Source organism: Hyperolius riggenbachi, chromosome 5, assembly GCF_040937935.1.
Source record: "Hyperolius riggenbachi isolate aHypRig1 chromosome 5, aHypRig1.pri, whole genome shotgun sequence".
Taxonomy (NCBI): Eukaryota; Metazoa; Chordata; class Amphibia; order Anura; family Hyperoliidae; genus Hyperolius; species Hyperolius riggenbachi.
This window is the reverse complement of record NC_090650.1, coordinates 8259492-8277947: the sequence shown is the minus strand read 5'-3', so window position 1 is coordinate 8277947 and position 18456 is coordinate 8259492. Positions and strand designations below refer to the sequence as shown.

At 47.2% G+C, this 18456-nt stretch overlaps 1 protein-coding gene across 1 annotated transcript; it reads left to right on the top strand.

Annotated features, from left to right (window-relative positions):
• Positions 1-311: 311 nt before the first annotated feature.
• On the top strand, positions 312-12167 carry RPA3 (replication protein A3). Its single transcript, XM_068238497.1, has 4 exons — positions 312-523; positions 1995-2069; positions 6968-7076; positions 11414-12167. Exons 1-4 carry the CDS (start codon positions 425-427, stop codon positions 11482-11484), a joined length of 354 nt encoding a protein of 117 aa, XP_068094598.1. The 5' UTR covers positions 312-424; the 3' UTR covers positions 11485-12167.
• Positions 12168-18456: the final 6289 nt, after the last annotated feature.

Below are 18456 nucleotides of genomic sequence, written 5' to 3'. Positions count from 1 at the left end.
TGTCACACATGGCTCGGTGTGGGCTGTCAGATGGGTGTGTGCTTCTGCGGACTGGTCTCTGATTGGTGGGGAGGGGCGGCGCTCTTGGAAAAAGAGGCCGGTGATTGGTAGGGAAGGGAGGGGCGTCGCTCTTGGAAAAAGAGGCCGGTGATTGGTAGGGAGGGGAGGGGCGTCGCTCTCGGGAAGGGTGATTGGTGGGGAGGGGCGGCGCTCTCTGGAAGGCAGGCTGGTGATTGGCGGCGCTCTGGGGAAGGCAGGCTGGTGATTGGCGGGGAGGGGCGGCGCTCCGGGGAAGGCAGGCCGGTGATTGGCGGGGAGGGGCGGCGCTCTGGGGAAGTTGATTGGTTGGGGTTGGCGGGGCTCGCGCCCGGGTTTCCCGCCAGCGGCAGTGTGTGTGTGTGTGTCTGTGTGAGGAGAGCCGGAGATGGGGGAGAGCCTCGAGGTGCCGCGCGTGCGGGTGAATGTCGCCATGCTGAGCCGCTACCAGGGCCAGCCCGTCTGTCTGGTGGGCCGCGTGGAGAAGGTGCGTCACCTCCTAACATATGACAGCAGCTGCCCAGGGCACCACCTGTCACAAGGGGCGCTCTTACTACCCCTGAGCTCCGGGAGGGTGAGGCAGCTGTCTGGGGCTCCACCTACCATAAGGGTCTCTCTTATTATCCCTAAAAGAGGGGGTGAGGCACATGAGGCAGCTGCCTGGGGCATCACCTGCTATAAGGTGTGCTCTGATTACCCCTGAAGGGAGGGGTTGAAGGTCACAAGGCAACTGCCTGGGGCACCACCTGCTGCAATAAGCGCTATTACCCCTGAACATAGGGCGGGTGTGCAGTGAGGCACATGAGGCAGCTGCCTGGAGCACTACCCTCTGCAGGGGTGCTATGAAGGTGTGGCGAGGCAAACAAGGCAGATGCCTAGTGCACCCTCTGCTTGTATTTGGTGGGTTGCTATTCTTTGTGGTGGGCTGCATTACTAGTATCCTGACCTTGGCTCTCCTGGTAATCTAGCCCATCCAAAAGGCAACAGTCTTTTGACAGCAGGCGAGGGGAACTAAGAGTAATGTGACTGAGCTACGTGTTTTTTAAGGCTAGTGACACACCAGGACGTTACGTTTAGGGGACGTTATAGGGCACATAATGTGCCCCTAATGCAACGCCTGGTGCTCTCTGGTGTGGACGTCGGAGTGAGCTGCGTTGTGCAGCTCACTCTGGCCTCCGTGATGCGTACTTATGGACGCATGCGGCATCACGTGGTCCTGCCCGGCCAATCGCCGCACAGAGCGGCCACTCCAAGTAAACGCTGCACGTCACTGAGTGCAGTGAATATTAATTAGCCATGTGCCCGGCCGCTCTCCCCTCCTCCGCAACATTACTGAGCATGTGCAAGCAGTCTAACGCGGCTTAGCTGCTTAGAATGCTGTGCATTGGGGGAGCGTTACAGGCTGCTCTAACGTGCGCCTGTAACGTCCCTGTGTGCAAGAAGCCTAAAGAAACATATTAAGGGTTTGTTTCCATTACACGCAGATTGGATGCAGGAATACTAACTCCAATGAATGCCTATGGGCCTGTTTCCACTAAACGCGATTTTTTCCGACGCAGATTTTCCCATAGGCATTCATTGGAGTCAGTTTTTCTGCATCCAATCTGCGTGTAGTGGAAACAGGCCCTAAGGCTACATCCTCAGTGGTGTGATGGCCGCATTGTAATGCAGCTTACTGCACCAATTGTGGGGAGGGTGTGTTGCGGTATAACAGCATGCAGAGTAATAGCACACTATTTTTTTTTTTACTACAAAACACGCAATAACAGTGAAGCATAGTGTTCACTGACTGTATGTGATGCAACACGCGGTGCTGCTTTCCCAATCCGTTACATTCCTGCTGTGTAACGCACCGCCCATTGTGGACCTACTCTCAGCCTTTTGTAGTCTGGGGTCTGGTTTGGGGAGGTTAAACTCAGGAAAGTATGCAAGTAATTGTCTTTTGTGTTTTCATGCAGGTTCATCCAAGTGGGACGTCCTTCGTTCTGGTAGATGGAGCAGGGAAGACTGCGACCGTGGAGTTACCAGAACCGGTATGTAGTCCGCATTACACCGAACAAGCTTCTTTTTCAACATGTGACTTCCTGTAGGGGTGCGCCTGCCTTCTGCTGGTCCCAGTTGTTGCCTGTAACTGTCCAGAGTGGGGTATTGAGGGACCTGCTTTTTCACAATCAGATTTATTCGCCATCGCCAAGTACAATGGTTGTTGTACCTTGAAATCATTTGTGGTCAATGGCAGTAGTGCAGGTGGAGATTGGGAAGCACAGTTGACCTAAAATTCAAACCATTAAGGCAAAGGTGCAGTACTGCACAAGGGTACCGGGAGGTCAGAATGGAGGCGTTAGAAAGTCTATTATAATCTAGCTTCTTAGTGTGCAGCAATGTAGAATACAGGAGAAACATATTAAAGTGGACCTGAACTCTTGCACAGCACAGAAGGAAAACATGGAGAAATACACCCTGTATGTATTTAGAGAGTTTAGCCTGTTTAATGTCCCCTCATTTGTGTCTAATCACAAGTTGTAATTTGATCCTCCCCTGTGTCACATGACTGCCTATGGCAGATAAGCCCATTTGAAAGCACAGGATGTAAACAATATGTCTGCTTCCATGAATGCTGGAAGTAGACACTCTGCAGATTTATTGCAGGATTTGTATCAGCTGTATCAAAAAAATGTTTTTTTGTTTAAAGGTTATTATGCGGTTGTGTATCTTTTAGAGCAGAGAGGATGTTCTGACTTCAGGTCCCCTTTAACCTTCCTGGCGGTAAGCCCGAGCTGAGCTCGGGCTATGCCGCCGGAAGGCACCGCTCAGGCCCCGCTGGGCCGATTTGCATAATTTTTTTTTTTTGCTGCACGCAGCTAGCACTTTGCTAGCTGCGTGCAGTGCCCGATCGCTGCCGATCCGCCGCTATCCGTCGCGCCTGCAAAAGATCTGTTCCTGCCAAAAATCCATTCCTGCAAATTGCAATGATAGTCTATGAGATCTGCAGATCATCATACACACATGATTTAACTGACATTCATCTGCAGATCAAGCAATCATCTGCAGATCTGAAAATCCATCCTGGTGGATCTGATCTGCAGATGAATGTCAGTTAAATCATGTGTGTATGATGATCTGCAGATCTCATAGACTATCATTGCAATTTGCAGGAATGGATTTTTGTCAGGAACAGATCTTTTGCAGATACTGATCTTTTGTGTCTGTACAGCATCTGTGTGTGCAGCATCTTGCAAAGGTTTCTATCTGATGTGGAGTTCAGCTCCATAGAATAGACTGTGTAAGTATGGCTCTCATACTACATGAAGGGTGGTAAGATTGGTCTGTGATCTTTCATTTTCCAAAGACTATAGTCTGATGTGTGTATGAGCCTTTAGGGCTCGTTTCCACTAGTGCGGCGTGCGTCTCGTAGACGCACGCCGGCACTGAGCGGGTGGGCGGGATCGCAGGCGATTCCCATCAGCCGTGCCATGCACGGCTATGGGAATCGCAGCCTCCGCCGCGAATTCTGTGGGGGTTTCCGGCCGAATCGCTACTGCAAGCGATTCGGCCGGCGGCGCCGTTGTCCCCTATGGCAGAGTTTCCCCGCGCGATTTGCCTGCGGGGAAACTCTGCGGATTCGCGGCCGTTTCCGCGAGAGTGGAAACGGGCCCACAGATAGAAAGTGGTGAATGCGGAGTTGTGCTGTATGACGATGTGGGGTTTGGAGAAACCTAGTATAACACCGAGGCTGGGGGACAGGAGTTATGTTATTAACGTTGATAGTTTTTGTGATGGAGAATTTATCAGTAGAATACCTGCAGTTGTCTGAAAATGCTGTGCTGGAGTTCTCTATAAAGTTCTAGCCTCATATGCTGCATTTCCGTGGCTTCTGGATGCAGCCGCTCAGGGGAACACTCCTTTAACTTTACAATAATAATACAATAACATTTCTATAGCGCTTTTCTCTCATAGGACTCAAAGCGCTTAGGCTCTCTCAGATTCAGTAATTGGTAGTAGGATGAAGTATTCACACAACAAAAGTTATAATTCTGCAAATGCCAAACTGAACAGGTGGGTTTTCAGTCTGGATTTAAACACGGCCAGGGATGGAGCTGTCCTGATCTGTTGAGGTAAGGAGTTCCAAAACGTAGGGGCAGCATGACAGAAGGCTCTGGGACCAAAAGTTTCCAAGTGGACTCTGGGTATGACTAGATTATTAAAACCTGTGGATCTGAGAATGCGGGGATTGCTACGCAGCTGCAGCATATCTTTCATGTATCCAGGGCCCAGATTATTCAGGGATTTAAATGTCAGTAGGCCGATCTTGAATAGGACCCTCCATTCTATAGGTAGCCAGTGAAGGGAGTGCAGGACTGGCGTTATGTGGCAGTGATGGGGTTGGTTAGCAGTCTGGCAGCAGTATTCTGTATCAGCTGTAGGCGGCACAAGACCTTTTTTGGAAGGCCAGTGTAGAGAGCATTACAGTAGTCCAGTCAGGATGTGATGAAGGCATGGACTAAGGTTGGCAGATCTTCTGGGGGGACCCTTAGGTAGCAATACATCTAGTGATTCTGATTTAATCGACGAAGTGATCGACTTTATTAAGGAATCTACTTCAGTATGGTTGCTTGAAAGTCAATCGACTAGTGACCCACACACTACAAACAATATCCTATGCGTTTCACCTTCACATTCGATCTGACCAATGTTGTATCTCCATGCTCTGAATGCAAAAATTGATTCAGAGTTGATCGAATGACGTCAACAGTAGCAAATTCCTGTGCGATTGACCGATATCTTGCTTCCTGCTCGATGGACTAAGCTGGTCGATTCGACATATCAGCCACCTTTCATCGATTGGGAATTCTGAAACACACGTGATTCTCTCTCAATTCAATAAAATGATCGAATCGAATAATTGATCGTACAGCCAAATTGCTAGATGTATGGCCACCTTAAGCCTCAGCTAATTGTGCTTTCATTGTCTTTTTACTCTCGTCCTCCCTTTATCTCTCCAGAAATGCCTGCAGAGTTGGGTTGGCACAGCAGCAGTCAGGGATGGAGGAGGGAGGGAATCCTCATGCAGGTCAGAGATCAGTGGGACGGGAGTCATCCTGCAACTACCCCTGAGCTCTGCTGCACTCGTGCTGCTGCCCCTCCCACAGGCAGTTCACACCTATTGTGAAGTTGGCTTCTGTTTTGGGATATAAAAACTTCGGGGTGTGTTTTGGCAACAAGTATAGGCAGTCCCCTACTTACAAACATCTCAGGTTACAGTATTTCAGATGTACAACTTTGTTTTCATGTACAAAATATACAATACTTTTTTTGTTTTTGTTTATGCTATCTTTTTGTTACAGGTTATGGTATTGTATAAACTGTCAGTGTTCTCCCCAGGCTCTTTTAGCCGGGCGCTCCACCCAGCTAGTTTTGGTGAGGACACCTGGCTGTCATCGGCTCACCACCACCTCTGCTGTAAGCAAAGTTGAGCATAAAAGCACTCGCCCTGCATTCTCTCCTCTCACCCCACCCGGCTACTTTTTCATGCCACCCGGTTGGAAAAAATTTCTGCGGAGAACAGACTGTTTGTTTTTAAATAGCTTAAAACAAATTAAAAGCACATTGTAAGCAAAAAAAACCCAGTTTACCGACTTCCGGACTGCGTTGGTTGAAATCTGCGTCCTGCAAGATTCCTAGCTTTCCCGCTGCACGATACTGCCGATTCCGTCGCTCTCTCCCCGCCGCAGTTCACTCGCCCTGCCGTCTGACGGCAATGCTTTGTGGGCTGGTCAGGAGCAGATTTCATTGGTTCCTGACCCCGTGATCATTAGGAACCAACCCCATTGGCTTACATTTCTGGACAGGGTCAGGAGCCAATGAAAACTGCTCCTGCCCAGTGCACAGAGCTCTGCCGTCATAGCGACAGCAGAGAGAGGGACCTGTGGTAATGGCAGAGCGGGCGGTATGTGCGGCGATTAGCCGGTAAGTGCCATTTTGTGGTAACGGCAGTCTCTGGTCCTTATAGGGCATGGGACTGCTGGTACGCAAGGGCCTCAATTCATAAAGCATTACCTCATGCGGTAAAGCTGAAAACAGCAGACTTTACCGACCAGTTAGCAAAATGTCAATTCATAAAGGTTGTTACCGCATGAGAAGCTGACATTACTGACCAGGGAGATAAATTTCCGACTTGGCTGCAGTTACCGACAACACATGTCAGTAAATTGTCAGCAAATGTCAATTCATAAAGCCTTCAACAAGCGGTAAGCCTGGCGGTAGTTACCGACACCTCTGGTGAGGTCTTAACAAGTTACCGACACCTCTGACAGCTCTGATGAATGCAAAGAGCAGAGATCCGAAGTCAGTTTGATTCATCTGTGGAGAGAGCCAGAGAGCCCTCTGTGTGAATCATTTGAGCAGGCAGGGAAAGACTGTGTGACTCATCTGTCTGAGTCATCAGTGGAGAGAGCCCTCTGTGTGAATCATTTGAGCAGGCAGGGAAAGACTGTGTGACTCATCTGTCTGAGTCATCAGTGGAGAGAGCCAGAGAGCCGTCTGTGTGATTCATTTCTGCAGGGCAAAGAGAGGATCGAGACACTGCTCTACTCTACCGCTCAATGGGCTGCGGTAATTTACCGACCTCCAAGGGCAGCTGGGGAAATCTTTATGATTTAGCACACAGACCGGGAAAATACCGAGTGCGGTATTTTCCCGACAAGATTTTTTTTATCGCACTGCTGTTTATGAATCGAGGCTAAATAATGTCCAGAGTTGTCAGAATGCAAGTCCTTTATCCGCGTTTCACCACTTACACACAAATCCAGCTTACAATCTCCCGAAGTGTTACGAGGCAGATGTACACATATTACCTTATTGAATGTTGTTTCACTTGATTCATGGATTGTTAAATAACTTTTTTGTTTTTCTGCTTTTTGTCCTTTCACAGCTGGATGAGGAGTTATCTGGAGTGATAGAAGTTGTGGGGAAAGTGACACAGAAGGGGACCGTGCTGGGCGTTTCCTATGTGCCGTATCGGGAAGATGTCAACCCCTTTGGTACGCTGAGACCGTGTTGGGTTTTTATGCATGTTTATATAGTATGGGGGAGGGGCAAGGCAAAATTCATTCTACCTATTTGGTAGATGTTTGACTTGATGAATGAAGTGAAAGGGATATAGAGGATGCCATATTTATCTCCTTTTAAACAATACCAGTTGCCTGGCAGCCCTGCTTATCTTTTTGGCTGCAGTAGAGTCTGAATCACACCTGAAACAAGCATGCAGCTAGTCTTGTCAGATCTGACGATGTCAAACTCCTGATCTGCTGCATGCTGGTTCAGGGGTTATGGCTGAATGTATTAGAAGCAGAGGAACAGCAGGGCTGCCAGGCAACTGGTATTGCTTAAAAGGAAATAAATATGGCGGCCTCCATATACCTCTCTTCAGTTGTCCATTTTAAACTGGACCTGAACCCTTGCACAGGGCAGAAGGAAAACCTAGAGAAATGCAACCTGTGTGTATTTAGCCTGTGTAATTCCCCCTCATCTGAGAATAATCACAACTGTAATTTGATCTTTCAGCTATATCACCTCTGGAATCTCAGCAGAGCAGCTAATCTGTAAACACAGGCTGTTAACCCTATGCCTGCTTCCATGAAAGCAGGTAGTAGACACACTGCAGATTAATTGCAGGGTTTCTATCACCTGTAACAAAGAAATGTTTTTCTTTAAAGGTTATTACACTACATACTTTGGATTCCTCTCATTTTACCCCTAAAGCCTAAGTCTGTACAGGTTGTCCCTGATGTTGTGTCCTGATACCTCCTTGTTTCTGCAGAAAGTTCCTATGAAGTTCATGTAGCCAGGCACCGTTCGTGCAGCCTCTTTCCCCACCCATAGCGCCCAGGAGCCGAGCATCGTGTCTGTGCAGTGGTCGTTCTTGCACTGCAGCCTGAAATGATTCCTAAGGATAGTTTCAGGCTGCAATAATTGTAGCTGTGTATTTAGCTCAAGCACAGCAGAGTAAGAATAACCTCCTTTACTGCGACAGAGTCCTTATTACAGTACATTTCAGCTTTAATAAAGAATCCACATATTTGTACTAGTTATCCATCTGGTCACATGATCACCATTCCTCGGCTTTTTCTGTAAATTATGCCATTTAGAAGGTGGAACTGTGTGCAGCCAACAGACAGGCCCTGCATCTGCTTCAGGCTGGGAATAGATGAGCTCTGTGTCGTAAGCCACCACCCACTGCTGCCCAGATACTTGGATCCCATCATGCTTTGCAGAACTGTGTGCAGCCAACAGACAGGCCCTGCATCTGCTTCAGGCTGGGATTAGATGAGCTCTGTCGTAAGCCACCGCCCACTGCTGCCCAGATACTTGGATCCCATCATGCTTTGCAGAACTGTTTGCATCCAACCGACAGGCCCTGCATCTGCTTCAGGCTGACCCCCCCCACCCCCCACCCCCACCCCCCCACTGCGGCCCCGATACTCAACTCCCATCATATTTGCAGTTTACTAATAATAATCTGAACATTTGTATAGCGCTTTTCTCCTGTTGGACTCAAAGCACTCAAGAGCTGCAGCCACTGGGACACGCTCAAGAGGCCACCCTGCAGTGTTAGGGAGTCTTGCCTTGAACTCCTTACTGAATAGGTACTTGACCTAGCCAGGATTCGAACCCTGGTCTCCCATGTCAAAGGCAGAGCCCTTAACCAGTACACTATCCAGCCACCCTAGCGGATCTGACACCACTATAATAAATTCAGCAGCAGTTAATCTGTCAGAAGGCTGCCTGTAACTGTTAACCACTTCACCACTGAGGGGTTTTACCCCTTGAGCACCAGAGCAATTTTCACCTTTCAGCGCTCCTTCCATTCATTCGTCTATAACTTTATCATTACTTATCACAATTAAATGAACTATATCTTGTTTTTTCCACCACCAATTAGGCTTTCTTTAGGTGGGACATTATGCCAAGAATTATTTTATTCTAAATATGTTTTAATGGGAAAATAGGAAAAATGTGGGAAAAAATTCATTATTTCAGTTTTCGGCCATTATAGTTTTTAAATAATGCATGCTACTGTAATTAAAACCCATGAAATGTATTTGCCCATTTGTCCCGGTTATAAAACCGTTTAAATTATGTTCCTATCACAATGTTTGGCGCCAATATTTTATTTGGAAATAAAGGTGCATTTTTTTCAGTTTTGCGTCCATCCCTAATTACAAGCCCATAGTTTATAAAGTAACAGTGTTGTACCCTCCTGACATAAATATTTATTTAAAAAGTCCAGTCCCTAAAGTAACTATTTATGTATTTTTTTAATTGTAAATTTTTTTTAATTTTTTTTTTATCACAAAAAAAAAATGGGGAGTGTGGGAGGTAATGAGTTAATTTTTTGTGTATAAGTAATGATTTGTATGTGAAAAATGCTTTAGGGTGTAGTTTTACTATTTGGCCACAAGATGGCAACAGTAACTTTTTGTTTAATGCGACCTCCAAGCGTCCTTCGACGCTTGGAGGAAGTACTAGGAGGCTGGGTAAGTTTTTTTTTTTTTTTTTTTTTTTTTTTTTTTTTTTCACACAATGATCGCGCTGCTTAGCGGAAAAGCAGCGGGACTCAGATCAACGAACGGGAATGGATTTTCCCGTTCATTGATCTCCGGGCGAGCGGCCGGCGGCGTGTTTGCCCGCGGGCAGCGGCGGGAGCGCGGAAAGTACGGATTTCTCCATCCCTGGGGTTAAAGGATGGAAAAAGGGATGGAGAAATTCGTACAGGCGCGGGTAAAGTGGTTAAGAAATGGGCGGAAACTAGATTTAATTACAGCTTTATAAGCCAGGAAGGCCCTGAAGGTTTACAATAACACATGTACATTTCATATTTCAGTTTTATTTCTCTCTACTTTGGCTTTAGAGCTAATGTAAATGACAAATTAAAAACAACCGACAGTAGGTGTGAATTATAGAAATCTTATTCTCATTTGATATTGATAAGGGACCCATCTTTTTCTATTTATTATATCACCTGGTATGCAGTCAAAGAGCAAATGTTTAACCTTCAGAAACCATCAGAATTTCTTGTCCTTCACCGAACAAGTGTGCATTGTTAAAAGTGCCCCAGTGTAATTCACTGTTGTTGATCAAGTCTGTTAAATGTTTGCTATCGGTTAGAGAGGACTTACGAGGCCAAACCTATTAAAAAAAAAAAGTTTAAAAAGTTAAGTACCTGCATCTCTTTAAAAGACACGTAGGACGCCATCCGCGCCCTCCGTGTCGTTCCCCCGGGTCCTCGCCGCTCAATAACCCCCCCCCCCGGCCGGTCACGACCGCAAGGCACGGGTTGGGCTCTCCTGCCTCTGCCAATATGGCCGCAGGAGCTGGCCGCACAGCCGCGAGTGCGGCTGCGCAGTTCTAGCGCCAACCCCCCAATCCACGCTACTGTAGCCAGCTCCAGCGGCCATATTGGCAGAGGCAGGAGAGCCTGACCCGGGCTTTATGGTCGTGACCGGGGGGGGGGGGTTATTGAGCGGCGAGGACCTGGAGGAACGACACGGAGGGCGCGGATGGCGTCCTCTGTGTCTTTAAAGAGATGCAGGTACTTAACTTTTTAAACTTTTTTTTTTTTTTTTTTTTTTTTTTATAGTTTGGCCTCGTAAGTCCTTTTAAAGGAGATAATTATGGGTCTTTGTGTGTCAGTGTAATCACAAACTAGGGTCATGTAGGCAAGCATTAAACTGTATGCCATCCCGTACAAACAACTGATTGATCTGTAGCCAAACACACTGACATGTATAAGCAGCTGATTGGTCTGTAAAATCCTGCATTCACCTTGCTTCAACTACATAAATCCAGAGCATTAATGTTGTATTTAGGGTGTGCTTCATTATTGTTCTCCTGCGCAGAAAGATCACACACATGGGCAACTTGGGAATCTGAGGATGGAGCTAAGGAAGTTGAGTTTTATCAGTAGGGTTAGTGCTGACTGGTTCAGCACTGCTCCTGTTGGCCTCCCGGCCCTGCTGCTGTTCCCAGGATGCCCACCACCTTTCCTGCAATGTTCCGCTACACTGTAGCAGAACTATGCTGTCTACTTTTCATGGAACCTTCTGGCACCCACTATTTATTTTGATCGGAAGCCGCTGTACCCAAATTTCCTTTTGTAGGTGGTACTTTTTTTTTTCTTCCAAATTTTCCGTGGTGCCACTTGCACGCCAGTTGTCTGTTTCCCCGCCGCTCCCCAACCCACCCTACCTTATGGAATGTAGTAACTGGCACAAAGGTGCCTGTTTTACAAATTTGTGATAACTAGTGACAGGTGTACTTTGATGTCTAGTTCCGTGTCAAAGTGCTGCTCAGTTTCTGCGTTTTTTTTCTTTTTCAGATCTGGGTCTTTATGACGAAGCTTTGAAGATAATTCATGAATTTCCCAAGTATTACCCATTTGGAGAATAAGATCTGAAGAACTCCTTTCAAAGACTCATTTTACTGAAAGTTTTAAATGGCGTTTTTTTTCCATGGCTGATAAACAAACAGGGCTGCAGGGAGGATAAGACCTAAAACGATGTTCATCACAAGAATATAAGAATGACGTGTTAGGGGTCACCGTTAGTATCAGCACAGCATATGCTCTATTGGGATCCCGTCATGCCCGCTCCACCTCCATGTATCGGAGACCGTGACCTGCAGGCAAATACAGCTCACATATACACTGCATATAATAATCTGAACATTTAATTGCTTGACACATGGCCAGCCATGACTTCTGCTGCCGCTCCCTACAAAGGTTAACTCGTTGCTAATAATGCTGACTTGCATGCTCTGACTTGGGCCTCTCAAACACGCTTTATGCCATTTGTGCAACTTGCATGCGTTTTATAATTATTAGCAGGTCATTGACTACGGTATCTGCTGAGAGATCAGGAGCCCCCTGCAGGAGCAGCTGGATACTACACCCTTGGGCGACTCATAAGCAACCCAGGAACATTCTGGGTTTTTTTTCCCCTCTATATTGCAGAACTCACCTTTTTCTCTGGTGAATAATCTTATCAAAATGTTGGTTATGCTTTTTGATTTTTTTTTTCTTCTTTTTACAAAAGAGCAATGTTATTGCAATTAAACCGCTCATTACAATGTTAGTTTGCGTTTTAGTTTGTTAAATAATTTGAAAATCAGTCATGTGAATTTAAAACACCTGCTGATCGGATGGTTCAGTTGATCTGTTGGGAAAGGAATGGGCCTTTGGTGGAAACAGCACACTGTTGCAATGAATTATATTTATCACCAGTATAAAGGAAACATGTTACTACACCCATGACCTAGCAGAGTGAGAATGTCCACAATGTGTCATCGGTGTTTATTGGTGACTGTTAAGTTGTTTGTTAATAATTTTCCCTTGCAACACGCTAGCCTAATGGTAGCACTCTTGCTTTGCAGCCTAAGAGCCCCCATTTTCTCTTGGCCTTGTTTATTCATGGTTTCTCCCATGCCCCCCAAACATTTATATGCGGTTTCCCCAAATGATAGGCTTTGTATTATTGTCAGTGACATGACTATGTACTCTGTAATGTTCTGCAGAAGATGTCAGTGCTATATAAATACATAATAATAATATGGTAGGACATTAGACTATGACTATGGTAGGATTAGAGTGTGAGCTCCTCTGAGGACAGTCAGTGACATGACTATGTACTCTGTAATGTGCTGCAGAAGATGTCAGTGGTATATAAATACATAATAATAATATGGTACGACATTAGACTGTGACTATGGTAGGATTAGAGTGTGAGCTCCTCTGAGGACAGTCAGTGACATGACTATGTACTCTGTAATGTTCTGCAGAAGATGTCAGTGCTATATAAATACATAATAATAATATGGTAGGACATTAGACTATGACTATGGTAGGATTAGAGTGTGAGCTCCTCTGAGGACAGTCAGTGACATGACTATGTACTCTGTAATGTGCTGCAGAAGATGTCAGTGCTATATAAATACATAATAATAATATGGTAGGACATTACACTATGACTATGGTAGGATTAGAGTGTGAGCTCCTCTGAGGACAGTCAGTGACATGACTATGTACTCTGTAATGTGCTGCATTATTTTGCATAGTCATATACACTGAATGGAGGCCCCTCTGGGTCATCTTAACTCTGGCCCTGTAACATACATAATGCAAGCATAGAATGCATCTGCCTATTGAGATTGTCCTAACGCGGGTGGCCAGGGATACTTCCAGTGCTCTGGTTGCAGCTTGTAGTGCACATGGCGTATACAGGATAGGCCATTTATATGGATACTCCTTAATAAAATGGGAATGTGTAACGTTTGGTGTAGCAACACGCACGTCTGATTATTGTGTGATTGCAGAATCGCTAATAATCAAACTCTATACCTGATTATGTGGTGATCTGCAGTATCACCAATAATGCAAGTATAGAAAGCTGAGGTACTATGGTAATGGTACTATGGTCAGCGCTTTGAGTCCCCAGGGAGAAAAGCGCTATATAAATATTATTGTTATTGTTAATAGTGTTTGGTGCAACAGGAGATGAAAGGGTAGATCTCACCAGAGGAGCTGGGGAGAGCTATCAGCGACAATGACAGATTAGTTTGACTAAACCTCAGAGGAGCTGGTGGTTACTATCTGCAAATAGTCTGTGCTAGGCCCCACCAGAGGAGCTAGAGGGTACTAGCTGAATAGTCACTAAGTGGCTAAGAGCCCACACTTGAGAGGCTGGTGAGTGCTATCAGCAATAGTAATCAGATAGTTTAACTAGACCTCACCAGAGGAGCTGGTGGGTACTATCAGAGCACCTCTCCAGTGACAAGGGCTCACTGGAGAGTAGAAGGGTCAGACAGGCAAGGTTCAGCAACAGAGAGGCAGGTATAGTACAAAATCAGAAGGCAAGAGAATAGTAAAGATTCATGCAGAGGTTCGGCAACTAGATCAGATGGGCAGAAGTACAGAAATGTTGAGCAAAAGCAGAGGCAGAGATAAGCCAGAGTCATACACAGAATATCAATAATACAATAAAGCAATAGTCCTAGTCTTGTGTGAAATCCCTGGTTTCCTCCCAGATCAAAGCACCCCGGATACTAGTCTAAGGTCTGAGCACTAACACATGAGTATTCGCAACAGCAGACAGTTTGCAAGTGAGCGGAGAAAGCTTTTGAAGCAGCGAGGAGAGCCCACAGCCGCGCCCAAGCAGCCAATCCGGGTGCTGTGAGTTTCTCTCCAGACGTCAGCCGACCGGCAGGTCAGCTGCCGCGCCTTCTCCCAGCATAAAGGTCCTGTCTCCACGCGCGCGCCCGCGACCCTGTGAGCAACAGACAGTCTCGTCCGTGGCGTGCTAGACGCCGGCGGAACGGATGAGGCCTCAGAACAGGGAACAAAGGCGGCTGCAGAGACATCCTGCGTACCTGCATCCGCCATTACAGAGGATGTTACAGAATGGTTGGTTGGTATGAACTTTCTGTTTATGGCACATTAGTACAGTATATATGAGGGGGGGGGGAACTTTTCAAGATGGGTGGTTGCCATTTTGAAGTCAGTCATTTTGAATCCAACTTTAAATTTTTTCAATAGAAAGAGTAGCATCAAACTTATTGGTAATTTTACAAGAAAACAATGGTGTGCTTGTGAAAAAGAGAAGAACCGAGAGCCCGATATGGTGTAGTATGTCAAGATAATTGGATTATTAGAAAGAGTATGAATTGTATACTCACAAACCAGGGTTACCTCCAGGTAACCACTGTATAGGCAAGTGAGGAGATTAGCCTGTCCCCACTCAGGATTAAGAAGTCGCTCTCTGTAGGCTTGAAAAACAAGAAGGGGTATCCCCCTCCACCAAAGGTGGATACAATCAGTATTATGATAGAGAACAGAGGCGCCAAAAGGATAAAAACAATATTTAAAAGTTTTAAAATTATTGCTTAGGAGGCAGTGGTGGACTCACCTCCCACAAGCAGACACAACAACTGTGTATTCACAAAAGGGACATTTATTGGTATACTCCAGATAGGATCGCAACGCGTTTCGCAGGTCAAACCCGCTTCATCAGGCAATTACAGGAAGGAGCACACAACAGCAGTATGTCCAGATAGCACCTGGCGCCTCAGTCTGAGGCGCCAGGTGCTATCTGGACATACTGCTGTTGTGGGCTCCTTCCTGTAATTGCCTGATGAAGCGGGTTTGATCTGCGAAACGCGTTGCGATCCTATCTGGAGTATACCAATAAATTTCCCTTTTGTGAATACACAGTTGTTGTGTCTGCTTGTGGGAGGTGAGTCCACCACTGCCTCCTAAGCAATAATTTTAAAACTTTTAAATATTGTTTTTATCCTTTTGGCGCCTCTGTTCTCTATCATAATAATGGTGTGCTTGGTTTTAACGCAACTTTATTCTATCATGAGTTATTTACAAGTTTCTGACCACTTATAAAATGTGTTCAATGTGCTGCTCATTGTGTTGGATTGTCAATGCAACCCTCTTCTCCCACTCTTCACACACTGATAGCAACACCGCAGGAGAAATGCTAGCACAGGCTTCCAGTATCCGTACCCTCTTCTCCCACTCCTCACACACTGATAGCAACACTGCAGGAGAAATGCCAGCACAGGCTTCCAGTATCCGTACCCTCTTCTCCCACTCTTCACACTGATTGCAACACTGCAGGAGAAATGCCAGCACAGGCTTCCAGTATCCGTATCCTCTTCTTCCACTCCTCACACACTGATAGCAACACCGCAGGAGAAATGCTAGCACAGGCTTCCAGTATCTGTACCCTCTTCTCCCACTCTTCACACACTGATAGCAACACCGCAGGAGAAATGCTAGCACAGGCTTCCAGTATCCGTACCCTCTTCTCCCACTCTTCACACACTGATAGCAACACCACAGGAGAAATGCCTGCACAGGCTTCCAGTATCCGTACCCTCTCCTCCCACACTGATAGCAACACCGCAGGAGAAATGCCTGCACAGGCTTCTAGTATCCGTACCCTCTCCTCCCACTCCTCACACACTGATAGCAACACCGCAGGAGAAATGCCAGCACAAGCTTCCAGTATCCGTACCCTCTTCTCCCACTCTTCACCCACTGATGGCAACACCGCAGGAGAAATGCTAGCACAGGCTTCCAGTATCCGTACCCTCTTCTCCCACTCCTCACATTGATAGCAACACTGCAGGAGAAATGCCAGCACAGGCTTCCAGTATCCGTACCCTCTTCTTCCACTTCACCCACTGATAGCAACACCACAGGAGAAATGCCAGCACAGGCTTACAGTATCCATACCCTCTCCTACCACTCTTCACACACTGATAGCAACACCGCAGGAGAAATGCCTGCACAGGCTTCCAGTATCCGTACCCTCTCCTCCCACTCCTCACACACTGATAGCAACACCGCAGGAGAAATGCTAGCACAGGCTTCCAGTATCCGTACCCTCTCCTCCCACTCCTCACACACTGATAGCAACACTGCAGGAGAAATGCCAGCACAGGCTTCCAGTATCTGTACCCTCTTCTCCCACTCCTCACACTGATAGCAACACTGCAGGAGAAATGCCAGCACAGGCTTCCAGTATCCGTACCCTCTTCACACACTCCTCACACACTGATAGCAACACCGCAGGAGAAATGCCAGCACAGGCTTCCAGTATCTGTACCCTCTTCTCCCACTCTTCACACACTGATAGCAACACCGCAGGAGAAATGCCAGCACAGGCTTCCAGTATCCGTACCCTCTTCTCCCACTCCTCACACACTGATAGCAACACCGCAGGAGAAATGCTAGCACAGGTTTCCAGTATCCGTACCCTCTTCTCCCACTCCACACACACTGATAGCAACACTGCAGGAGAAATGCCAGCACAGACTTCCAGTATCCGTACCCTCTTCTCCCACTCCTCACACACTGATAGCAACACCGCAGGAGAAATGCCAGCACAGGCTTCCAGTATCCATACCCTCTTCTCCCACTCTTCACACACTGATAGCAACACCGCAGGAGAAATGCTAGCACAGGCTTCCAGTATCCGTACCCTCTTCTCCCACTCCTTACACACTGACAGCAACACCGCAGGAGAAATGCCAGCACAGGCTTCCAGTATCCATACCCTCTTCTCCCACTCTTCACACACTGATAGCAACACCGCAGGAGAAATGCTAGCACAGGCTTCCAGTATCCATACCCTCTTCTCCCACTCTTCACACATTGATAGCAACACCGCAGGAGAAATGCCAGCACAGGCTTCCAGTATCCGTACCCTTTTCTCCCACTCTTCACACACTGATAGCAACACCGCAGGAGAAATGCCAGCACAGGCTTCCAGTATCCGTACCTTCTTCTCCCACTCCTCACACACTGATAGCAGCACCGCAGGAGAAATGCCAGCACAGGCTTCCAGCATCCGTACCCTCTTCTCCAACTCCTCACACACTGATAGCAACACTGCAGGAGAAATGCCAGCACAGGTTTCCAGCATCCGTACCCTCTTCTCCCACTCTTCACACACTGATAGCGACACAGGAGAAATGCCAGCACAGGCTTCCAGTATCCGTACCCTCTTCTCCCACTCTTCACACACTGATAGCAACACCGCAGGAGAAATGCCAGCACAGGCTTCCAGTATCCATACCCTCTTCTCCCACTCCTCACACACTGATAGCAACACCGCAGGAGAAATGCCAGCACAGGCTTCCAGTGTCCGTACCCTCTTCACACACTGATAGCAACACCGCAGGAGAAATTCCAGCACAGGCTTCCAGTATCCGTACCCTCTTCTTCCACTTCACCCACTGATAGCAACACCACAGGAGAAATGCCAGCACAGGCTTCCAGTATCCATACCCTCTCCTCCCACTCTTCACACACTGATAGCAACACTGCAGGAGAAATGCCTGCACAGGCTTCCAGTATCCGTACCCTCTCCTCCCACTCCTCACACACTGATAGCAACACCGCAGGAGAAATGCTAGCACAGGCTTCCAGTATCCGTACCCTCTCCTCCCACTCCTCACACACTGATAGCAACACTGCAGGAGAAATGCCAGCACAGGCTTCCAGTATCTGTACCCTCTTCTCCCACTCCTCACACTGATAGCAACACTGCAGGAGAAATGCCAGCACAGGCTTCCAGTATCCGTACCCTCTTCACACACTGATAGCAACACCGCAGGAGAAATGCCAGCACAGGCTTCCAGTATCCGTACCCTCTTCTCCCACTCCTCACACACTGATAGCAACACCGCAGGAGAAATGCCAGCACAGGCTTCCAGTATCTGTACCCTCTTCTCCCACTCCTCACACACTGATAGCAACACCGCAGGAGAAATGCCAGCACAGGCTTCCAGTATCTGTACCCTCTTCTCCCACTCCTCACACACTGATAGCAACACCGCAGGAGAAATGCTAGC